The 26496-nt window shown below is 33.2% G+C and overlaps 3 protein-coding genes across 3 annotated transcripts in view; 2 read left to right on the top strand and 1 right to left on the bottom strand.

Moving 5' to 3' along the window:
- LOC107442699 (glycerol-3-phosphate acyltransferase 4) overlaps positions 1-5127 on the top strand; it is a gene marked incomplete in the record, with an annotated part of 35545 nt that extends 30418 nt beyond the window's left edge. Inside the window, 4 exon segments of the mRNA XM_043050021.2 lie at positions 719-804; positions 1973-2101; positions 2231-2310; positions 4913-5127. Coding sequence (XP_042905955.1) covers positions 719-804; positions 1973-2101; positions 2231-2310; positions 4913-5000 — 383 coding nt within the window.
- An 8466-nt stretch (positions 5128-13593) lies between these two features.
- LOC110282031 (uncharacterized) overlaps positions 13594-26496 on the top strand; it is a 34203-nt gene continuing 21300 nt past the window's right edge. Inside the window, exon 1 of the mRNA XM_043050022.2 lies at positions 13594-13852. The gene's annotated coding sequence lies outside the window, so the exon portion shown is untranslated. The remainder of the gene's footprint in view (positions 13853-26496) is intronic.
- The window catches only part of LOC107442747 (sushi domain containing 2 mesh), a 9739-nt gene continuing 2643 nt past the window's right edge, over positions 19401-26496 (bottom strand). Inside the window, exon 2 of the mRNA XM_016056386.4 lies at positions 19401-22524. Within this exon, the coding sequence (XP_015911872.1) occupies positions 20400-22524 (2125 nt within the window). The 3' untranslated portion in view covers positions 19401-20399. The remainder of the gene's footprint in view (positions 22525-26496) is intronic.

Genomic DNA, 26496 nt, shown 5'->3' with positions numbered 1-26496 from the left:
TGCTAAGAAAAAAACCATTATCCCCATGGAGAGAGCCTGTTTGCATCTAAGTGCACGATAAGTGGATGCTAAACGCGAACGAATATCAACATCGTCTACTCTAGAAACGCCGTAGCTTCTTATCACTTACAAAAAATAGCACGAATTAAATTTTTGTCTGTCGAGTTTAATCGAGTTGTCGAGTATAAAAGCTTTTTTTTTATCGTTTTGAAAGCATAATGGTGACTAAATAGAACAGAACTATATACAGTCGCGGATGACTACTTAAATCCTATGCCGCAATGTTATTTTCTTAGCGGAGTATAGGTACGCTGAGCAAACGTGTACTGTAAACTAAATCTGACAAGAAAAATCAAGGAAAGATCACAGACCTTTTTAGGTCATGAGTCTATGACTTATACAACTATGACTTCGGCAACTATGTCTTCGAGTCATACAGAACACAGTAAGTACAAAACTAACAGCCTGACCTGTGATATTCAAGTAAAACCTAAAACAGAGAGTAAAGGATATCAACACTTTATTGTCATTGTTTTTCTAGTGTTGTCATGCTAAAATATTTTTGGGAATGGGATTGATTTGTGAAAAGAAATTCCTAAAATTATTATTTTATTACAGTAATTATTGTACTACGTGTTTTCATTTCAAGAAACCGCCGTCCATTTACTTGTATTTACTGATTTCTTTTTTTAATTTAATCTTTACTTATTTTTGACAGGAACCTGCATCAACAACACATCTGTGATGATGTTTAAGAAAGGAAGTTTTGAAGTCGGTGGCACCATATACCCGGCCGCCATTAAGGTTTGTTTCCTGTTATATCTTCGTCCATATAACGTGATAAAGTATTCCTGGGCCGTGATAGGCGGAAAGTATTCCTGGGCCGTGATAGGCGTGACAGGGGATAGAGCGTTCGCCTTCCAATGAGGCGAACCGACTTCTAATCCCAGCGATGGCTGGTCTATACGAATTCCGCATCCAGCTTGCACAGACCACAGTGCTGAAGTAAATTATTCTCTGTGGGAGACGGGCCACGGGTTAGAGGCCCCCTCGCCGTCGAGCTAACCGTGGAAGGTTTCTGTGGTTTTCCTCTCCATATAACGCAAATGCGAATTAGTTTCATCAAAAAGTTCACAACGAAGGCAAATTACTCCCAATACTTGATCCAGGAGTTCCCTTGCCTTTTAGATTATGTTCAAAAAATGGCAAGGCTATGGAGTTGAACATTAGTAGTCGTAAACCCAAAATATCGGTTCAGCTGTTCAACGACGGTTATAAAATAAAATAAAAAAAAGTACTCCACGAAGGCTAGTTTATCTTAATGCTAAGTTCCCTTGCCTTCTGGATTGAGTCGAGTAGTAAACGATTCATCATTAAACTGAACTAAAAATTATTGCTAATCAATTTATAAGTAATAAAATCTTTCTTAATTTATTTTTTTATTCTAAATTTATCAAATATCGAATTAAATACTATATTTATAGAAATAAAAATGTTAGAGAACTTAAAGATATTTCATTCTGTATTTTCTTTTTTTTCCCTAAAGTATTAATAGTATGAAACGAAAACCATGCTCAATGATTATAAATTCCCCAATTTTTCAAGTTCTTTGCCTTTCAACTTAATATTATTATCTGAGCTTCGGGGAATGATGATTCTAATAATTATCATTAAATACAGATTTAATTAATTTTTGCCCCTTATATAGTCCGTATAGAATCGTGAAGAATTTGTTATTAAACGGTTTTTTTTACAACATATTCGAACATTTTAAAACAAATATATATTATGCAAGAACTTCAGTTATTTAGTTCTTTTAATTTTTCAATAACTTTTCCACCGATTTGCAAAACGCTCCAAACAAAAGCTCATTCAATCGACAGGAAATTTTTATTTACAATTAACAATAATGAGGAACTCTCCTCTTAATGTATTTCCAATTTAATTCTAATTGAAACTCTTTCTTTTTCAGTATGATTCGAGATTCGGTGATCCTTTTTGGAACAGTAGCAAGCAAGGTTATGTGCATTACTTGTTCATGATGATGACTTCCTGGGCCATCGTCTGTGACGTCTGGTACTTGCCTCCCATGGCAAGAATGGTAATTTTGAGTTTATTTGTATTGGACGGTTGTATGTTTACGAACCTATAGTCCTAACTTTATAGTTCGTTTATTATTATATAGTATTAAATTTTATCACCTATACTAATACACCATTGTATTGTATAGGAGGGAGAGAATGCCATTGCCTTTACGAAGCGTGTGAAATCTGTTATTTCGAAACAAGGTGGATTAGTTGATTTGGAGTGGTAAGATAATCTTTCTTTAAAATAACAGGGGCCTCTCCTCTGACTAAACTCAAACTACATCTCAATTTTTATTATTGTTCTAAAACTAAAAAAAAGAAAAAAATATTTACATATGTCTGAATTTTTTTTATCCTGTCTATATTAATAATTTAGATGATATTTAATATCTATATATATATATTTCTCTTACACGGCGACAAAAAAAGCCTCATTACAACTTCCCGAATGGCAACGCTAAGAAATCGACCAATGATAGCCGCTAAAAATATCACATGCCAAATCTAGCTGAGGTGGTTCAACATATAGCGCTTTTAAAAACGGAAACTGAAATAACCAGAGAGAGTATTATCAGCTGCGGCAATCTTATACTATTAAGCTAGGCAGAAGTGAGTAGTTTTTGTCGATAGATCTCTATTGTAGTATTTTGTCGAGAGCGCTTTTTTTCACTAATTTATATATTACGAATTTATTTGACGATTTTTGATTTCTATCACGAATTTATTTGTTTTATTATTGTTATTAGTTATTCATTGAAAAATGAGTCTCAGTCGTGCTGTTACGCTTTAGGGTTTTATACTATAGCACATTTCTAATAGGTTTAACGAATTACATGTCATGTATTTGAATTCAACTTTATGTTAATGACTTAGTACTTACTAAAATGATGTAATTTTTTTTAAAGAAAGTTGTTATATGGATTTGAATGATTGTTTTGAATTCTTGGAATTTTGTGCATTTGTAATGTACCTAAGTTAGTAGCGAGCTTCGTTTGCAAAGCAAACCATATAAGATTGCATAGCAATTTTGGGGGTTGGTGAGCGTCAGCGAGCAGGGGGTGCAGTCCACTAGTTTTAATAATTTAGGGACGAAACTGGAAAAAAAAATTATATCGCAATATTTGAGCGAAAGATATACTTGAGTGGTGTAAATGAAAATAATAACTGGAGCAGAAAAAAATCGCCAGATTATTATTGACACCAATGCTTAAATAATAATGGTAATATATAGAAATAAAAAATATGCTATGTACTACAAAGTAAAGTTAATGGGAAAAAAGGGGAACCATATATAAAACCTTTATTAAATCACACTAAATAAATTTTGGTTATACGTAACTGCTATAGTGTTAATGAGAATTCAACAACGAATTTTCATAGTTTGAGAAAATGTTTTTTCAGTAGCATAAAAAGATAGTATAATGTGTTAAAATTAGAAAAACAAAAACAAATTTCCCTACTATAACAGTATAATGAAAGTCAGATAGAGAATTTTTTATCCGGTTCTTCTACTTGATTTTTAAATGTAGGCTCTATTTAGCTGCCACTGATAATTGTATTTCGTACAAAACTCAAATATTGAAAGGTTATGTAATTGGAACAAAGTAGTATATTGTTAAATATTAAAACTTCACCCATATTGATTTAATACCGATACTTTTTTCACGTCTTCGAGAAGAGAAAAATATGTATATACCATTTTTACACGCTTTCGTGATTTGAAGTTCATAGATTTTGAGCGACAAAGCAAAAATAATGGAGAAAAATTCGCAATTAAGCAATTTAAGTTGCAGTAAGTGAGGATAGAAAAAATTTTGAATAGGAATTTTCAAATTGTAACTCAATCGTTGCACTCGTGTGGTTTGTAAAGTTTTCAACAAGTCGAACTCATTATCGGATGTTTTTTTTTTTTTTTTTTTNTTTTTTTTTTTTTTTTGCATTCTATCTTAATTCTTATACGCCTCAATAACTTCAAGTTTCTGCGTGTTATAGTTTTGAGCAGCTATACAAAATGAACGTTAAGATGAACATCTTTTGATACAGAGAAAAATGATCGCTTTTAGCAAAGTGCTTTGTAATTTGTTTATCCCAGAAACCATTAGGAAAAAATGAACCAGTTTTAAAGCTTATTGGTAAATGCGGATGGACCCTTGAATAAAGAGCTTTTAAAAGAGAGATATACAAATTAAAGTTTTTTTTTTCTTTTTTGATAACGGGATCCTTTTTTATCAATCCAGGTAAGTATATCCAAATCAGATGTTATCTTTTCCCTTGTAAACCACTATAAAAAAAAATTTCAGTAAAACATTCGGCTAAATATTACTGAAAATAAGTGTTATAATGTTAACGTAAAATTCTAGACGAAGAGTAGCCTAGAATTATTGTCATCGTTTTCCTTATGACAATTTTATCCAACTTGTTTACATTATGAGATAGTTAAAAAGAATCCCTGGTCCTCGCGGTTTTTATTAAATGATATTTTCTAGTAAATGATGATGAGTCAAAATTTCTCTTCCAATTCCTACTTATTAGTTCATACTCTCCCTATACATCTTGTTCAAATTTTCAATCGTTAATAAAATACTTTTTATTCGTCCACTCAAATTCAAATACAGTTTTTTTTATACTTGTACTGGATGACACTTGATGTTAATACAGTTTTTATTTCAAATAATAATTCATTCATTAAATTTGATTCATTAATTATAGTTTCATATGGGAGAAAGAATAGTAATTATTTAACAAAAAGCAACTGAAATAAAAATTTTCTTTGTTCTCCTAAGTAGGAATTGACTTTAAATTTTTTCTTTTATATTACTTGTTAGGGATGGTCAGCTGAAGCGTTTGGCTGTGAAAAAAGAATGGAAAGAGCTTCAACAACAAGAATACAGCAAGAAGATTCTCGGAGAATGAACTGAAAAAAATATTATTTGTCTTTAAAAAGTATTGATTCAATCAGGACATAAAATATTCTGAGAAAAAAAATTGTTTCGAGCTCCATTTTTGCTTAGATTCCTTTTAAATAAAAATTGTGAGTGTATATGTTTTGTAATAAGAACTTATTTTGCAGAAAATTACTAGTCCCTGAGCCGCGATAGCTCAGGGGATAGAGCGTTCGCCTTCAAATGAGGCGACCTGGGCTCGAATCCCAGTCGATACGACTTCCGCATCCGGCTTGCAGCGACCACAGTGCTGACGTGATATATCCTCAGTGGTAGACAGATCATCGGTTAGAGTNGCACAAAGTATCATATTGTTAAATATTAAAACTTCACCCATACTGATTTAATACCGATATTTTTTTCACGCCTTCGTGGGAAAGAAAATATATATACCAATTTTTACACGCCTTAGTGATTTGAAGTTTAATAGATTTTGAGCGACAAAGCAAAAATAATTGAGAAAAATTCGCAACGAAGCAATTTAAGTTGCAATAAGTGAGGATAGAAAAAATTTTGAATAGGAATTTTCAAATTTTAACTCAATCGTTGCACTCGTGTTTCCAACAAGTCGAACACATTATCGGATGTTCATTTTTTTTTGTATTCTATCTTAATTCTTATACGCCTCAATAATTTCAAGTTTCTGCGTGTTAATAGTTTTTGAGCAGCTATACAAAATGAACGTTAGGATGAACATCCTTTAATACAGAGTAAAATGAACGCTCTCAGTAAAATGCTTTGTAATTTGTTTGTCCCAGAAACCATTAGGAAAAAATAAACCAGTTTCAAGGCTTATAGGTAAATGCAGATGGCCCCTTGAATAAAGGAGCTTTTAAAAGAGAGATATACAGATTAAAGTTTTTTTTTTTTTTTTTTTTTTTTTTTTTTTTTTTTTTTTTTTTTAATAACGGGATTCTTTTTGATCAATCCAGGTAAGTGTATCCAAATCAGATGTTTTCTTTTCCCTTGTTAATCACTATTAAAAAAAATTCAGTAAAACATTCGGCTAAATATTACTGGAAATTAGTGTTATAATGTTAACGTAAAATTCTAGTCGAAGAGTAGCCTAGAATTAATGTCATCGTTTTCCTTATGACAATTTCAACCAACTTGACCGTGATAGCCTGGTCAGTAGGGAGCTGGGGCCATGTCCGAGAGTTCGAGGGTTCGAACCCCACCATCCGAAGTGACTGATGCACGTTAAATCTGTCGAGTCGCAATAGTCCTTCATGTTCCCATAACAAATCAATATCTCTGAAGGTACTGGACTGGAGATCGATCGTTCTCTGATTCAGGTCAAAATTACGATCTGTGGATGAATGAATAGATGTATGAATGGGTCCGCCCTATAAACGGGTGTTACGTATGGTGTGGCAGAAGTCGAATTCTTGGCCATAGATGGCGCCACTGGAGAACAAGAACAATCGCACCCCCTCTGCCTAAACAGGCATACGTCAACAACAACAATAACATCCAACTTGTTTGCATTATGAGTTATAGGGAAGCTTGTTCAAAAGAATCCCTGAACCTCGCGATTTTCATTAAAGGATATTTTCAAGTAGATCATGATGAGTCAAAATTTATTCCTCAATTCCTACTATTAGTTCACACTCTTCCTATATCTTGTTCAAATTTTCAATCGTTAATAAAATACTTTTTTTGCATCCATTCAAATTCAAACACATTTTTTAAACTTGATGTTAATACTATTTTTTTAAATATTAATTTATTAATTTTAGTTTTATATGGGAGAAATAAGAGTAATTATTTGATAAAAAGTAACTAAAATAAAATTTTTCTTTGTTGACGTAAGTAGGAATTCGCTTTAAATTTTTCTTTTATATTACTTGTTAGGGATGGTCAGCTGAAGCGTTTGGCAGTGAAAAAAGAATGGAAAGAGCTTCAACAACAAGAATACAGCAAGAAGATTCTCGGAGAATGAACTGAAAAAAATATTATTTGTCTTTAAAAAGTATTGATTCAATCAGGACATAAAATATTCTGAGAAAAAAAATTGTTTCGAGCTCCATTTTTGCTTAGATTCCTTTTAAATAAAAATTGTGAGTGTATATGTTTTGTAATAAGAACTTATTTTGCAGAAAATTACTAGTCCCTGAGCCGCGATAGCTCAGGGGATAGAGCGTTCGCCTTCAAATGAGGCGACCTGGGCTCGAATCCCAGTCGATACGACTTCCGCATCCGGCTTGCAGCGACCACAGTGCTGACGTGATATATCCTCAGTGGTAGACAGATCATGGGTAAGAGTCCCTTTGCTGTGACGCTAACCGTGGGAAGTTCTCGTGGTCTTCCTCTCCATGTAACGCAAATGCGGGTTAGCTCCATCAAAAAGTCCTCCACGAGGGCAAACTTCTCCCAATACTCGATCAAGGAGTTCCCTTGTCTTCTGGATCGGTTTCAAAATGGCAAGGCTACGGAGTAAAACATTAGTCGGCGTAAACCGTGACCTTCGAGAATGAGAAGGCCTTACAACTCTTTCGTGACGTCACTGTACTTCGATCATTCCTCTCCGCTTGTTGCGAGCTTTTAACATGGGGAAAGATTTCCTAATATAATTATTTCCACTTTGTCTCTTCATATAATATTAGACACTCATTAAAATGCCGCAAAAATAGTTGGAAACAAGGACTGAAACCTTTTTTCTCTTTCTCTTTAAATTTAATTAATAAAACTGTTAATAGAAAAATTTGAAAACTAAAAGATTCGTGATTATCAAAAAATATGTTATCCGTACAAATATATGAATCACAGTCCTTAAAAAAAAGTGATTTTTGGAGCTTAGATATCATTTTTGAATATTTTATTTGTGAACAGAATAAAAATTTCATATCAAATACTAAATAAAAAAAGAAACATGGTAAATCACAAAAAATGAATATTTTATGACACAAAAAAGTAACAACAAACTTTTAATGCTTATTTTGACATTATTTCTATCACAACAAATGAAAAAAAAAATTAGATTCCATTTCTTACCTACTTAAAAATAAACATTGAAATATATTGTAAATCATTATAAAAATCATTAAAAATGAGTGTTAAAAATTGCAATAAATGCTTAGAAAAATATATAAGAATTTCAATGATACAATTATTGAAGTACAATTNTTTTTGTAATTCCCTCGACATGCTGGTACACAACATGGATGAGGCATACCGTGTTTAAAATTTTGTAATAATTAATTACATAAGAATGAGTTTCGATTACAAATATCTAAATCAAAATACTAGTACGCCTGGCTAAAACAAACGATGAAGAAAGTGTCACATGTCGCGGGGAATGATCGAAGTATGGTGACGTCACGAGGGGTTGATGACGCAGTTGGAAGGCCTTCTCATCTCGTAGGTCACGCGTAAACCCAAACAGTGGGTCGGCTGTTCAACGACGGTTATAAAATGAAAAATATATTAACCTGATAGCCTGGTTGGTAGGGCACTGGGCCCATGTTCGAGAGCTCGTGGGCTCGATCCTCGCTGGCCGAAGTAAATGGTGACTGATTTCACGTTAAATCTGTCGAGCCACAAAGTTCCCATAACAAATCATACCTCTAAGGGTACTGATACAGGAGTTCCCTTGTCTTTTGGATCGGGTTCAAAATTACAAGGCTACGGAGTTGAACATTAGTAGTCGTTAATAACGGAATTGCAAATAGTTGAACCTGAAGTCAAAACGAAGTGTTTCCAATGACAAAATATTCACACACAAAAGTATGTGCTTTCTCTGTTTTATGAAACGCGTCCTTTGTGATATCATGACAGAAAGTATGGGGAGAAAGAAAATCAAAGTTTAAATAGAGAATATCACCCATTTAAACCATGCTAATTAATATTTAAAATGAGGCATCATAATTTTAAAATTGCTGTCATTTAATAATACGAATGGTATGATATAGCGGGACGAAGAAATTTCTGCAGAATGAAGAAGCTGTGTGAAAATTTCAATTTTCAAGAAATATCTTCAAAATCACTCAAATGATTTTTAGTTTGCTAAAATATTAAAAATACAACTATTTTGATGAAGCAGTACTATTTTCTAGCTTAAAAGTGCAGTCCATAGAAAATGTTTTAAGATAAAAGTAGTGGTTGGTAGGTATTTTACTACGTTTAATTGTTTATGGGTAGATTTTCACGTATGAAAAATTAGTTAAAATAGTCACTTGTTAACAAATTTTTTTTAAAAATTTTGATTCTGTGTTTCCTATTAAAATTCTTAAGTTAGATTCTTACTAGTTAGCATTCATCGCAGTTTATTCTGAAAAGGAACACTTCCGTAAAAATATTCACTTAATCTATTAAAACTGAAATAAATGAAATGAACGAACCCTTGTTCTTTTCCTCTATGCTGGAGCAACCATGTATAAGAACGAGGGTGGGAGGGATTTGAGAGAAGGTAATTTGTGATCGGATTTTGTCATCATGAATTAGTTCCTTGTTAAAAATTAGGTAGAGATCTGCGGCAGTGCTTTTCTTAGAGCTGCTGAAACAAATATCGCTTAGTTTATTCATGAATTCGTTTATTGTTTCAATATCGAGGCCTTTTCTGATGGTTCTGTTTGAAATGGTGCCCCCGTGATTCTTCTTGAGAATTTGTTATGAATTAGCTCTAATTTTTTATTTGTCTATTGTTTAGGCTGGGCTATAACGATTGGTCTGAAGGAGCTGATATAATTGGAATTTAATATCGATCTTTGGCAGCTGCTTGGGCTTTTTTAGTGACAATCCACTATATACATGTTCAATGAAGTCAATGTGATTGTTTCAATTTATCTTCTTATTAATACTAGTAATCTGCATTTGTAACGATTGGGAAGTTGTCTGCGAATAGTGTACCTGTTATTGGTTAATGTCTCTCTTTTCAACTGATTACCATAAGTTTTGACTTATCTGTGTTAATAGAACACCCTTCTTCTATGGGTGGAATATGAACATTTAGTTTCTTGACTGCTTGATTTGGGTTTCATGTTGCGACAGCGGATCATCCACATTAAAGCAGATAATCAGGATTATAGGTATCAATATCACTGGCATAGATTAGATATAGAACTGGGCGTAAAATGCTTTCCAGTGGGTCTCTTGTCGGAAAAATTTATTGTTCAATCAAACTTGAAGTGTCCTGTTTTTTTAGATTAGAGTCGATGATATGGATAAAATCAAATTGTAGGTTTTGCTTAATCATCTTGGTAATTAATGTTTATGCCAGACGCGGTCAGAGGCCGCGTTGTATCATTTTTACAAATTCCATCGCAGATGAAATCTTATCAGTTGTGGAAAGGTTTTTCCTAAATGCATATTTGCTGTTTAGGTACGAAGTTGATGAATTGCTGGACTCTTTGGAGTTAGCGAAAATTTTCCAGAAGAATAGGAGTAGGCTGATTGGCCTGAAATCGGTAGCAATTCTGGAGTCAATACAAATCTAATCTCGATCTGTCTTGTATATACATCTAGTATCCAATCAGAAACGCTTGCACAATAAAGATAAAAACCGTGGCAACTGCACTTAAAATTTGTATAAAATTTATTTCTAAATGTTCGATATAAACTTGTCCCGCATTGGAGTGATGGTTTAGACACGATTCTCAGTAGAACATCGAAGTCAGGCGACAGTGGCTGCGATCAGTGTGCAGGTGGGTGACCACTTGGATCGGTCTACGAAGGGACAGAGGGTGTGCGGTATGGGTCCTCGTTAAACTGTTCTACAGTAAGGAGCTCGACTTCGCTCGTAAGTCTTTGGGCTACCGAAGCGGGGTTGCCCTCCCTCTACAGAGAATCAAAACTGTGATGGCATGTCTTTCGATCATCCTCGGGGATGTTTCCCAGACCGTCGCCAATAGCCCATTGCGCAGCTCTAGTGCGACGTAAATGAACTACAACTAGTGTCAGATAAATTCTATAAAAAAACATTAAGGGGTAGCACGTGTGGTCCACGTCACCAAATTTAAACTTTTAAAGTTGTCTGATACAACGCGCCCTTCGTTAAGACACGGTTCCCAGCAGATCACCGAAGTCAAGCATCACTGGCTGTGGTCAGTGTGCCGGTGGGTGACCACGTGGATCAGTCCGCGTAGGGTCCGAGGGTGTGCGGTATGCAGGGCCGGATTAACCTATAGGCACACTAGGCACGTACCTAGGGCCTACGAAATTCATGGGCCTGCGAAAAACTTGGGAGAAAAAAATTTGTTGACATAAATAATTTAGCTTTAAAAACAACAAGTGTATTTTGCACAAAATTATGAAGATACAAATAAAAATATAATATTTTTCGGTTATAAATTATTTTACAGAATCTTATGATCTAATATATCACTTTTTTGCTATTTTTGGATTCAACGAAATCTTGTATTATGCTGTCGAATTCCAAACTGCCCAAAATGTCGTATTCAATAGACATAAGTGCGAGCGATGCCAAACGATCTTGATTCATTGTTGAACGCAAATAATTTTTTATCAATTTTAATCTGGTGAAAGATCTTTTTCCTTCTGCATTTGCATTCATAATTCCTTCTGCATTCATAATTTCAATAATAATTTTGCATTCATAATTCCTTTTGCATTCATAATTTCAAAAGATTTACTTTTGACATGTTAATTTCCTTCACTTAGTTATCATAGTAGTATCATGAAAACTATGAAGCTATTTGTAGTATAAATATTTCTTGTAATGAATCTCACTATCAATTTCACTGTTTTCTTTGCTGATTTGTTGTTGTATTGTTGACGTGAAGTGTTTACATAGTTATCGATCGAACNGTTATTGTGAAATTATTAATTCGAATTAGTGGATGAGTAGACTCGAAATACATTTAATGAAAGTTATGAAACTATAGAATATGTAATAATGTGTAATTTTTCTATCTTAGTTCTATTACGACCTTTTAAAATACGCTAATAAACACAATTTAGTCAACAGATACAAACGATTATGTCGGCGCTATAACAAAAAAAATACGCTTTATATTTTATTTGATGCAGAAGAATCAAATGAAGACCCGCACCCATATCCAACTTGTTGAATGTTATGCGATACCGAAAACAAAACAAAATCATAAGCACACAGCTGTTTGGCGATTTGCGAGAACGCTCCTTTAACGCCAATAGAAATTTTCGCCAACCCTTTGCAATCTACGGTATGTTTTGTCAATTCGCCTCCGGGATGTTTCCCAGACCGTCGCCAATAGCCCATTGTGCAGTTCTAGTGCGACGTAAATTAACAACAACAACTGTATATATTTATCTTGTTCAAATTTTCAATCGTTCATAAAGTACTTTTTATTCATCCAATCAAGTTCAAATACAGTTTTTTAAACTTGTAGTGGATGATGTTAATACAGTGTTTTCAAATATTAATTCATTCATTAAATTCAATTAATTAACTTTAGTTTTATATGGTGGAAAAAATTGCAATTTTTTAATAAAAAGTGACTAAAATAAGAAATTTCTTTGTTGACCTTAGTAGGAATTGTCTATAACTTTTTTTAATATTTTTTTTTTATATTACTTGTTTAGAGCTGAAAGACTTAAACATTTCCTTCCGAATCAATTTAGTCTTTCTCCCTCTTCTAGTTGTCTTATGAACTTATGTTTTCTGACTCGCCGCTCTTCTTACTCGAACCTCATTCCTTCAAACTTGTAGTCTGGCAATTTCAAACGGTATTATTCGAACTTTTAAATGTAAGAAACAATTTTAAAATACAAAATATTGGAGCACCGATTAAGGCGCCATGGAGATAAGAAGCTCGGTATTTCTTTGTTGTTGTTGTAGTTAATTTACGTCGCAATAGAGCTGCACGATGGGCTATTGGCGACGGTCTGGGAAACACCCCCGAAGATGATCCGAAGATATGCCATCACAATTTTGATCCTCTGCAGAGGGGATGGCATCCCCGCTTCGGTAGCCCGACGACCTGCACGCGAAGTCGAGCACTTTACGGTAGAACAGTTTAACGAGGACCCATACCACACACCCTCTGTCCCTACGCAGACTGATCCAAGTGATCACCCACCCACACGATTTCTTTTTTGCCTCTACACATTGCTATTGAACTTATAAACAGTCATTTAAGTATACTAACTCAATTTTTATGCAAATCGGCCAATTATTAACATAAATATTAATAATTCAATGATCGAGCGACCGCCATCTTTTATATCTTTATAACAGAAAAATTTCCTAAATACTTTCTAATACACTTTCTAAATATTTCTGGGAAAAAAAGAAGAAAAAAAGCTTCATTCTCGAACTTTCCTACAGAAGTGCAGTCGAGTTCTCGACTCAAAAGTAACAGTTTCTCGCAAAGAAAGTAACGGGTTTTCATATTGCAAGTTCTATGACAGATAAATTAATCGAAGCCGACAGAGAAATTACTATAACATAATTATTTATTTGTTTTTTTTTTAAAATCTTTTATTGTGAGTAAAAGTGACCGTGACTCCTAATATATGCAACCAGACCAGAGCATTGACTCTTTATATCGATTATGATTAATAATCTCAATCACCGGTCGTCGGTCGTTAAGTTTCCAATATCGTTTTCTAATAAAATTATCCGCAGAATAACCTTAAACTTGTAGGCACAGGTGGATCATATTTTAATTCTGGCGAAAAAAACGTCTGTTTCCCGAGGGTGTATCCGTATACTGTTCTGTGAGTCAGTAGGTCAACTGCCATTGCCTTCTTTTTTCTTTTTTTTTTCGTCTGCCTATAAATGATAGTGAAGACTGCCCGGTCGTCTTTAGAACTCTAAACCAAGACTTTCATGATTACGAAATCGTCTGCTCTTTCCGTACATTGCTTCAAACGATTTAGAGAGTGAGTACTTTTTCTTTTCCTATTAAATTTTTTTTTTTAAAAAAAGCATATGAAAACTTGTTTTATCGAATGTAAAATTATTTCTAACTCTCTCATTTTTTTAAAAATGAATTTATTTCCTTTAGAAAGCAACAAAAAAGAATTTAATTAAATTTGCAGTTACAAACAGTCCTTGATCATAAAATTAAATTTGCAAAACAAAACTGTTTTGACATTAACTTTTTAAAAAAAAATGGGTTTCTCATTCATCAAGCATTCAAATGTTTTTAAAAAAATGCATTTGTATATATTTAAGATTATGTTCGATTATTGCTAAATAACTCTTAAATCTGCGTAAATTAAATTGCATTAAACTAGAGAAAATTATTAAATTTTTTCTGTCAATTTTTAATGACATACGTTGAACAATACTTTAATTGTTCACATATACAAAGCTAGTGTCAAGAAACCGTGATTTCAAAGAACGGTTAAAAACTATATTATACAAAAGCAAAATTTGGAACAGTTTAATAGAACATTAATAATCGGAGTACATTTTGGAACATTTTTTTTAAATATACGTATTTCGATTCTGTTTTCAAGTGAGTTTACTTTAAGACGTAAGTGTATATAGTTACGCCAAGACTTCTATACCAAGTATAATGTTTGGTTATAATATCGTTAATCAACTTTGTCGATTTTTTATAATAATCAAACAATAAAACAGTGTGCAAAAAAAAATTTAACCCTGAATTACTTTTGATCTATTGATAGGATTTTCATCTACAAGGACGCACCTCATCTCAATGTTAATTTCTTAGGATCTAACATGAAATATGCTAATTAATTAATGGAGACTATGTTAAAAAATCAGACCCAAAAAAATAACATTAAAAATTTTGAACTGGTGGTATGGAGAATAATAAGTAATATTATTCTCCATAAGAATAATAGTAATAAGTAATAAGTATAGAATAATAGTAATAAGTAATGGAGAATAATAAGTTCTTTTCACTTTCCCGATTTTCTATCTTTAGAACTTTTTTAACAATTAAAGAATTTTGGCACACAATTGTAAAACTGTTTAATTCAAATTCGATGTAACATAGCTTTTAATAGTTTTTTTTTTTTTTATCAATTTTTTTTTCTGTAAAAACATTTTTAATCATAAGGTTTTTATCATTTTAAAATTGCCTAATTTTAAATGACAAAATACGAAATTTGAACCGAATTGGTAAAATAGACAGAATCGAACAGAAATCAAATTTTAAACATACGACTTTTTAAAATTGGTTAATTCAGGAACTATTATACCTGTTTCGTTCAAATTTTGTATTTTGCCATTTTAAATTGCACACATATATAAATTTGTATACCCTAAAATTTAAAATGCTTTCTAAACTATTACTAAACTATTGAAAAAATATTGAATGTCTATTTAACTCTTTTTACGATAAACGGCATTTGAATATTATAATTATATGTAATTATTATTAGTGCCGCAGAGTACTGATCGTTAAGACACGGCTCCCAGCAGATCACCGAAGTCAAGCATCACTGGCTACGGTCAGTGTGCGGGTGGGTGACCACTTGGATCAGTCTGCGTAGGGACGGAGTGTGCGCGGTATTGGTCCTCGTTAAACTGTTCCACCGTAAAGTGCTCGACTTTCCTCGTATGTCATCAGGCTGTCAAAGCAGGGGTGCCATCTCCTCTGCAGAGGATCAAAATTGCGATGGTATGTCCTCGAATCATCCTCAGGGATGTTTCCCAGACCGTCGCCAATAGCCCATTGTGCAGCTCTAGTGTGACGTAAATAACGTACCTACCTACCTAGTTCTCTTCTCCCTAATAAAAAAATCCTTAATGCGAATGATTTCATATACAGTATAAAAAAAGGCTAGGATAACCTGGATAGTAGGGCAGTGGCCCCATGTCTAAGAGTTCGTGGGTTCGATCTCGCCGCCGAAGACTCCCGGTGTAGTAAATAGTAACTGATGCACGTTAAATCTGTAGAGTCCTAAAGTCCTCCATGTTAAAATAACAAATCAATACATCTGGGGTTTACTGATCCAGTAGTTTCCTTGTCTTCTGGATTGTTTCAAAATTACAAGGCTACGGAGTTGAACATCAGTAGACGTAAACCCAAAAATTGTGTGGACTGTTCAGCGACGGAAATAAAATGAAATATACAGTTTAAAACTGATTCTGTAAGAGCATTCTATAACCAGGACTGAATCTGCATATTTTTTCGTAGAGGAATATTCAACTTTATTTTCGTGAATCTATTTAAATCGTGAGTTTTTTTTAAATATTTTTTATTATCATTTTGCATATTTCAACAAAAGATGCGTCAAAGGAATAATATACGAGCTAGTTTGAAAAGAAGCAAAATAAAAGCAAATAAGAATTAAAGTAACTGAAGGTGCGTTGACAAAATTGGTCACAGCACACCAACTTCATTCTGCCAGCACAAGAGATATTTTTAGAATTAGGTTAGAACGACTATTATTCTCGAATGAGCTTTATTCTAAATGTTATCACGCATTGAAACTCAATGTTTGGAGACACAAGATGCTACCAGTGGTACCTCATTTATCCCAATTGTGTTTTGGGTTCCGATAAAACACTTCTTTGTATAATCTGGTAATTTAATAATACCTTATCGGGAAATACTACTAAGAAACAGTTACATGAAAAAAAAAATATCAAGCTCCTCCATGTCATAAAGAACTTTTGAAAGAAAACAAACAGAAGCTCTTTTATATGATGCCCCTTATTCAAAGATTTCAGATGTTTATAGGTATAAATTTCGATTTTAATCGTACTGGACCAACAACATAAGGTGAGATGACTAAAATCAGCTTTTACGTCGACGAAGGAAAAAAAAGAAAATAAACGTAAGATCTGTTCTTTTTCGGATTTAATCCATGCTATTCGATTTTTGATGAAAGTCAGTCAAAAAAGTGTTAGATTGCCCTTTATGTGGATTCCAAAGAAAACTTCGAGAAATTTATTAATTTATAATGAATTCCATATTCACTATCAGCGAAGTCAGTAGCATAGCAACAATTAACTTAATTGAATGCAATTAACAAACATCATCTTTATACGCCCCAAAAAAGAAATCTAAAAAAATAACGAGTTGTTTGTTTACGAACGACATTCGACACACGTAATCGGAACAAATGTGTGGGTACATTACTGATGGGAACTTAAATATATCTACTGACTCACTTAACTCATTATTTTAAAAAATGGGGTTAATGTCACTTTTGAATATTGAACTTTATGGCATCCTATTCAATCCCCTCCCCCCGAAATGTAGGTTGTTACAACTTTACAATACACAATAATATCGTTGTACGTCTTTCAACAGTTCAATTTAAGGCAACAATTGAAACTTTTCACATGTTCTCACGAATTTAACAAATTCTGTCCAGTGATCAAGCCAGCTTGTCGAACAGTTGTATTGCCAGAAATGTTTGAGTCAAAAGGTAACTCATTTCATTTTATTCATTCACTGCGGGTTCACCTATTTTTATTTACCAGCAAACGAAACATTCTAAATCGGCTCCATTTTCCGTTTGGTAGTCTCAGTGATTTTAAAGTACATATTCATTTCAGAATTTCCTTCCTTAAAACTTAAAAAAAAGAAACAATAAATATTTTGTGAAATTTCCATACAAAAATTCTAAATTTTCAGTTGCTTTTTGGACCTGCCTTAGATTGCTTTAAAAAAAACTAAAATAAAAAGGCCGTTGGAGGTATTTTTATGATACTTTATTTGAAATCACACTATTAAATATTTCCTTTAAGCTAACAATCGCTCGTTATTTTAATGGCTTTGATGCTTATGAAATATACTAGTTTTACTTATAGATAATGATGATTTGAAATAATATTATTGTAAGAGAAAAGAATGATTATTGTAAATTAATCTTTATTATTGGAAAGTAATTATTAATCTTTATTATTGGTAATTAATAATCTGTAATAAAGATTCATTATTGTTAACTTAAAGATTGAATTCATTAAAAGATTAAGTAGCTGCAATATTGACCATTAAGTTTATTTTCTTTAAAAATTTCAAATTTTTTTTAATATTTAGGATGATTTTGTATTTCAATGCAATGCATCCGTAAAGTCATGGGGCACTCTTGGCCAGTTCGCGATTGAAAATTCTCTATAGGCAAACTGTACTTTAACGCGTTTCTATCACGTTGCGTTTTATGTTATTTTTTTTGCAATTTTTTGGTGTTTGAATTCACTCAAGTTTGTAAATAACCTTTTCTGACTTATATAAGGTCTTTCGTAATTACCGCCTCTATTATATATTTTTAGATATCACATTAAAGATTCGGGGGGAATTACGGGAGATTAAGGGAGAATTTTAAAATAATAACTACAGTTGAGGACAGGACTGTAAACTTATCTGATTACAGAAGAAAACTGAGTAGTAAAAAGGTTAGTATTAAAAATATTTTAAAGTTATACATCGGGTAATCAAACTGGTTTTGGTATTTTTAATTACGCTTCTCTTACGAATGATTTGGATAGCGTTTTAATCCTTCTACCTTGCTTATATCTTAAACTCGCAACACCTAATGTGTGTGTTTCTTATTTTCAATTTTGCCAAGGATTTTTAGAATTTATATACATATATTTAAAGTTGCCATTTTGAAACTCTAAGTATAGAAGAGCAGCTGCTTTTCTTTAAAAAAAATTGTTACAAATTTAATGCTTCTATGAAATTTATCATAATTCTAGCCAATATTATGTTCACAACAGTATAGCTCGTTCAACAGGAGTTGGCACTTGGCTCCGCCTTCATCACGTGGTATGCGACGATACTATTTCGCTATTTTTGGGAGAAAGTTGTGAGCAATCCTGAACAAGGTTGCTAGTTGGCGATAGTATGGCAAAAATATTTAGTTCGCAAACTTTATCTGCATTTTTTTTAACATTAAATATTTCATAAATTTGTTAATATTTCTCTCCATTTCATTATGATATTTCTCTCTTTTGAGTGAATAGTTTGTCCTTTTTGAGACATTTTACAGAGAAAACAGCAGTTTTTAAATTAAAAACATATTTAATTAGCTAGAGAAACGAAAAGAATAATAGCAGATGATAAAGCGAAGTAAGTGACTGAAGTCACTATTTGTGTTTGACTCGCATTAAGGGTTGTCTCAATTTCAAGCGCGGAGATGTTTCTCTTCTTACTCCCGCGCTGAAATAAACTCTGCATCCGAGAAGGTAGTCAAGTGCCAACTCCTGGTGAACGAACTATTGAAGAAAATGGCGTTAAAAGAAAAGATTTGCAATTAATGGCAGTTTTAAAAAAAAAGAAAAAGAAAAAAAGACTGGATTGTAATTGTTTTTGACATAATTTTTAACGTTATCTTTAACATAATTTTTAAAATCAATAGTAAGCTGCGTAATTAAGTAAGCCATTAAAAAGACCCATCTTTTTAGAAACTGGATTCCTGAAAATGGCAAAATGTTTTTACATTATAAGAAAAATTAATCACTACCCACATATGTTTGGTTATAGGAACACATACCGAAGAAAAAACAAAATGATGTTTATTAGGCATTAAACATTACATAAAGATTTCAGAGACAAAATAGTAATGTCAAAACAATAAGATTTAAAAAAAAAACGAAGAAATTAAAAAAAGAAAATACAATATTAAATGAAAATTGAAACAAAATTGCTAAAAAGAAACTACACTAAAAATATCTCAAAAGTTCTATATACATACATATAAAATGTGCAAGTTATAATGCTGACTTAAATCCAATATCAATATCGTGACACACGTGACTGTTTTTTTTTTAATTTGTCGAAAATCTAATTGCTTGTAAAAAACATTACTGCCACATAAATCTCTTTTTAATTTAGATCAATGACGCATTTAAGTTTTTGTTTTAATGTTTTTAGATATATTTCAAATATAATTTTAAAAAATTATGAGAGCTACAAAAGTTTTTTAGTACCTAAAAATCAAAGTTTTCATTTTTTAAAATTGGAAATGTAGCCTGATTTAGCTTCAGGTTATTTATTTTCTAAGTGTTCTTTTCATAGTTGTCGTAAATTACTTTTAAAAAAAAAGGTTTCGATTTTTCTATTTTTTTTTTTTTTTTTTTCACAAATTAGTTGGAACAAACGCTAGAATTTAAAAGATTAAAACAAATTGATAGTTTTAAAAAAATGAATATAAAATTACTTTTTAAAATTATTAGTTATACAATATGACATAGTTAAAAATATACTACGTTTCGAATAGAAAGTGTGGCAAAAGCTGTTTTGTAATAAATAAAAACATATATTATAAGAATAATTTTTCTCTTAAATTGTTATAAATACCTGAAAATAAGAAGTTTGAAATGAACAAATGTTTGTTTTTAAACATTTTCCAAGCAAAAATATTTATTATATTTCACTCGTAACAAACCAGTTGCTCACTTTAAACACAAATCGAAAAATGCTTTCACTAAGAGTTATGTGAAGATGAGCTTTTTTTCTGGTGATGAAATTGTTTTTTTTTTAAAGAAAATAACTCACTAAAAGTCAGACACTTTACTGCTTCCATTGCCGTTTTTGTTCGGCTTCACTTCGAACATGTGATTTTCTGGAACGCCCTTCTCTCCCGTCCAGTGCTGTTTACGATTCCGCATCCTCTGAACCAAGAAGACGCACAGAAGGATCAACAAGATCAGGATGGGAAGAACTATGCCCAGTGATATTCCCGTCACTTTCTTGGCGTAATCACCCTCGCTGATGCACTGCGGGTTCACACCCCAGCTCCAGAGTCCAGTCTCTCTGCACCTCCTGTTCTCATACCCAACCAAACGATAACCCGAATCGCAACTGAACCTCACAGTTGTTCCAACAAAGTAACGGATCTCACTCTTCCGTCCGTGCCTCGGCTTCATCAACTCCGGGCAACGGATGGTCTGCTTTCTCACATCCGAAGCCAACTTTTCGGCGTAGTTTTCGTGGTTTTTGGTTGCCTTGGCGAAGTCAAAGTCACCCGTCACAATGAAATCGAAACGGCAGGAAGTGGAACCCGCACATATGTTCTCTATGACATGATCCTGATAGCTGAAGTTCTTGGGAATGGGTGGCGGTGTTTCATATTCCGGTACAAAAGTGGCATTGTCATACTGCGCAAATGGAATGGCATTGTGATAGAACAAGGAACGACCCACTCTCTCGTTGCCTACCTCAGTCACACGATATTCCATGCCGAATCTGTGATGCACATCGTACGTTCTCGCATCCGGCGTTATGTAAACTATTCCATCCGGAGCGGTAAATTCATCATCTTTATTTCTGGACCAATTTCCGAGCAGTCCTCTCGTCTTGTTTATGAAGCTCACTGGTAGATAAACGTGCACGGCCATGTGACCATTTTCCACCATCACCTCCACACCTGCTCCTGAATCGAACATGGCCACGATGTGCGACATGTTGTAGACGTTTGCCGGCTGAAAGAGTGTCACACCTTTGAAGAACTGCACCCGAAGACTGTTGTCCCAGAAGTAGACGTATTCGTTGTCCACTATGATGTACATGTGGTATTGCCACCTTGCTGGAGCAGGTCGCACTCGGAACTCGACAATCGAAGAGACGTTGTCCCTCGCTGTCACAGCCATCAATCGCGTGCCGTTAATTTTGGGGCTGAAATGATATTTCGGATCGGGTTGCTCGAACCTTCCCTGAACGTCTAATTTGTGCAACCTGTGATTGACCCGAGTCAGAACGAATTCTCCTTTTCCGTTGAATGTATAGTTGTGTTTATCAAAAGTCAGAAAGTGAGGGTCTCCGTACACCGATGCGACCCCTGGTGTCTGGTAAAGTGAGCAGTCCTGAGAAGTTCTCCAGTATTTAAACATATCGCACGTTTCAGCATCGTCTTCGCCTTCCGCCCACTTACAGCAGAAGAAATAAGGAGTGACGTCGTGCAACCAATAGGACAAGGAAGGAATCATCATACGTTGTTTGAATGGGTGCTTACCGAATTGGAATGCTCTTGCTGGCCTACCTCCGTACATCGTGTCACCGGTCCTTATGAGTTCACCATGATCGTCGTAACAGCAAAGCTGTCCAGCCCCTCCGACTGCTGGTCTTCCAGATCTCACGCAATGGTAAGCCGCTTTGTGAAATGTTTCACATTTACGATCGATTTCGTTACATTGGAGATCGGGTGCAAACCTGCCAGCGTCCAATTTGGCTTGCTCTAAAGTACAGGGGCATCTGAACAGAGTGATAGCGAAGCGATCACTGTATTTTTCTCTCATGTACCAGTCCTTGCAAATATCAGCCTTCCAAGTTTTTCCGTATTTTCGATACCATTGATGTCTGAAGTACCATCCGAGGGGTAAGGGACCTGACCACAAAACCGGAGAATATCTGGCACCACTACCGACCACTTCGGCATCCGTGATGTTGATGGCGATGAATCCAAAAGTAATGTCCAGCTTATCCCAGTTCCATCGATTTTTAAACGTTTCCAAGTCCAGGTTGTATTGTCCGTCTCCGGCTAGAACAGTATCATCGGTCAGAACGTCGATGTATGTAAGTTTAGGATAATGTTCGCTACTCTCACGGTAGCCCCAGAGCGCTATGGTCACCGGATGCCTTCTATCCCATGTTAATTTTTCATGCTTCCATTGCAGAGTGAACCTGCAAAAATTGTTTTAATTATTATAGAATGCAAGAAAACACCCATGAAAAATTTCATTACAATCGGCACATTTTGGAAAGAGTTCCATACAAAATTTCATTCTGTCAACTATGGTTTCTTTCTAAAATATTTTGTCCATCTTCTAAGGTCTTATTAAAACTTATCCCTTTTTATGTTATTTGATCAATAGGTGTCTGAGTTGGAACTGCATTTCTTAAAACAAAATTTAAATTTTAAGGAATTTGTTATATTTTCATCTATTTTTTTTTTTAAAAAAATAGGTCTTTCTGCATTACCAATTTTTTATCGTATCAAGTGATTTGTCTGTAAAAGTTGCTCCGTAACCACCAATAGCCATATATAATTAAAATTTCTCTAAAAAAATTTATTGAATAAAGTTACAAGAACTAAAAACTTATCTGATAAACAATACTAAAAAAAGGGGGATTCAGTTTATTCGATCAGTTTATTCATAATTTATTCAAATAGATTAAATTTTATAATTATTAAATGTTTTATGCTTAGTTTCAATAATCAGCTTATTTTCAATAAGTTTCAATAATTTTACGAATGTTATTTAATTTTTGTTATACAGTGTGCCAAAGAAAAACGGATCACTCTAATTAACTTTTGAACAAATGATCAGATCTTTACGTTCTGTCACTGCCTTCTACGGGGTGACCTCAAATATGCTAATTAGAGCAGACGATATTTAAAGTTACGAAATAAGACGCAAAATTAACTTTCTCTGAGTAAACATAGCTTTTTCTTATGGATTCAGGTTTCTGACCCCCAAAAACATAGGGAGTAGCCGCTATCTGAATTTTATGATCCCCATAGTCTGTCAGGAGAGTGGTCAAAAGTTTGGACCCCTTAATGATAATTTTACGTCTTTTGCTCTCTTTCGAGAATTTTTTAAGGGTGTTAAAATTTTTTGCCCAAAATTATAAAATTTATTTAGTCCAAGACAATTCCATGCAAAAAAAACTTTTAGTGAGTATTTATTACTCTTTATTTTATTTTATAATAGTCAAAAAAAAGTTTGGATTGTGAAGTTTTCATATCATTTTAAAGAATGTATTTATACAAGGAAAAATACAAAATGCGGGCAAAACCGGTCTAATAGTTTCTGAAAAATTGAATTTGAAAAATACGTTTTTTTCAAAATTCGATCTCTAAGAAACTATTTGACCGATTTTGTTCATACTTTGTATTTTGCTATTTAAAATTGTAATTGAAATGATTGTAAAAAAAATCTATGTTTTTAATTTTAAATTCTTTTTAACTACTTCTGAATAAAATAACAAAAAATAATAAATATTTACTAAAAGCTGATTTTTTTAAATGTAATTATCTTTGGATCAACAAATTTTATAATTCTGTGCGAAGTCTTTTCAATGCGCATAAAAAATTCTCGAGATAAGATAAAATACGAAAAAAGTAAAATTAATATTAAGGGTTCCAAACTTTAAACTACTCTCCTGGCCAAACTATGGGCACCCTATTTCCCAGATTGCGACTACCCCCTATATTTTGGGGGTCAGAAATTCGAATCCATTGAAAAAAATGTGTGTTTATTGAGAAGTATGTTTTTGAGTCTGATCACGTAATTTAAAATATCGTCTGCACTAATTAATTAGCACCCTTTCGAACCATTACGATTGAGTTCAAGAATTTGAAAATCCGATCATTATATAAAAAGTTATTAAAGGTGGCCAGTTTTTTATTTTGCTCACTATACATGTGTAAGCCATTTAAGCAACTATTTTGCCGCATCCCAAGATTCCATGAAAATTTCTTAATAGCCACTGGTCGGCAAAACTACATTTTTTTCCCTACAACAACTTTATAGCAACTGCAATCAATTATTTATTAAATTTTAGTGATATAGCAATCTACTTTCGTAATCTTGTCGCTACTTTTAGTTAATTTTGTTGGAGGTTTCATTTTACACTCATGTTTAAAACTTAAAAAAAGCTAAATATTGAACGAAAAAAAATTCCCAAAAAATGTTTTAGAATGATAAATGAACAAAATTATTTTTTAAGTATTTTTTTTCTTCAACTTCTAATGCCTTTCGTAACGGTGAATATTGATTTCAAAAAATTGCTAGATGGAATGTTTGCTGTTTAGTTGTTAGCTAAAAATAAAAATAAACTTAAAGAATATTGGACATTTTCACTGGCTCAGCTGATGGAATCTCGTAAGATTTGCACCACTAAGATTTTTTTATTTTATAACCGTCGTTGTATAGCCAACCCACCTTTTGAGTTTACGACTACTAATGTTCAATTCCATATCCTTGTCATTTCGAACCCAATCCAGAAGACAAGGGAACTTCTGGATCAATTATTGGGAAAAATTTGCATTCGTGGAGGACTTTTTTGAGGAAACTAACCAACATTTGCATAACATGGAGAGGAAGACCACGAGAACCTCCAACGGTTAACCTGACGGCAAAAGGGCTCTAACCCATGATCCGTCTACCACTGATATTTCACGTCAGCACTGTGGTCGGTACGTATTGACCACAGTGCTGGTACAGTGGACCGGAATTCATATCAACCAGCCATCACTGGGATTCGAACCCGGGCCACCTCATTGGGACGCGAGTGCTCTATCCCCTGAACCACCATAGTTCAAAAATTTTTGTAGGTGCCGGATATTGAACTCGGGGGAATTACTAAGATATTATTTTATAACCATCGTTGAACAGCCGACCCAATTTTTGGATTTGCGACTACTAATGTTCAACTCCATAGCCTTATAATTTTGAACTAATCCAGAAGCCAACGAAACACCTAATCAGTACCCTCAGAGGCATGATTTGTTATAGGAACATGGAGTACTTTGTGACTCGACAGATATAGCGTGTGCAGACAGCTACAATGCGGCTGGGATTGAAGATTACTAAGATTAGAAAAATTAATTAAATTTACACCATGTTTCTTTACTAAAGTAACGTTAAAAATGAACGCTACAAACCACTGTGGGCCAGAAGACCATGATCTTTGGCGAAAAGTCAAAAATTAAATTTTCAACTAAAATATATGTAAGCAGTTTTAATATTGCCCAAATTAATTATTCATAATCATTCGAAACATTATAATTTACTTTTTGGACCGACAAGAATACAATGTAATGAAAAATATGTAAAAAAAAATTTTGCAAATGTAACTTATAAATTTTTATTTCAGAAATATATATAGGAATTTCACCTTACTGTAACATTTTTATCAAAGTAATTAGTTTGAAATTATAGTACAATTTTTTAATGTGTTGGATTAGTTAATACTCTTGACAAATTTATAGTTTATATCTTATCATTTGACATTTTACAATGTTTGAGTGACTTTCGAAACTTAGTACCAAAAAGTTCCACGAGGTAATTAGTTAATTTTTTTTGTTGTTGTCTTCTTTGATGTTTCTTTTTTCGAAAAAACCTGCCCATTTTGCTCGTATTGCAAAGGTGGATTAAATACATACCAAAAAACGAAAATTATGATTTTTTCATGTTTTCGTTTTATTTTGTAACATAACCTCGGAAACATAATTTGCTTTTCATTTTTAATATAAAATTACGAAAATTATTATATTTTCATTGCTATATTTAATTATTTAAACGTGCTATATTATTTTTATTTTTGTTAGCCATATTTCAGCCGCCATTTTGTTATTTTGGTCTTTTTTAGTGTATTTCAAAATTTCAACTATGAATTCAATTTACCTGCACAGAAAAAACCCTAAATAAAAACCCCCAAATTTTGAAACAACTTTTATCGAAATGCTAATTTTGGCCACGAAGATGCTGGCCCACTGTGCAAACTAGTGTTTTTGAGTATCGCGTGAAAAAAAAGGGCATTACACTACAAAACAACGAAAAATAATGTAATAGTGCCGTTACTTGTTAATTTCTACCACCGATCTAATTTTTATATATATATTTGCTGTTTAGTTGTTAGCTAAAAATA

This window comes from Parasteatoda tepidariorum, chromosome 6 (assembly GCF_043381705.1).
Source record: "Parasteatoda tepidariorum isolate YZ-2023 chromosome 6, CAS_Ptep_4.0, whole genome shotgun sequence".
NCBI lineage: Eukaryota > Metazoa > Arthropoda > Arachnida > Araneae > Theridiidae > Parasteatoda > Parasteatoda tepidariorum.
This window is presented reverse-complemented; position numbering and strand designations above follow the sequence as displayed.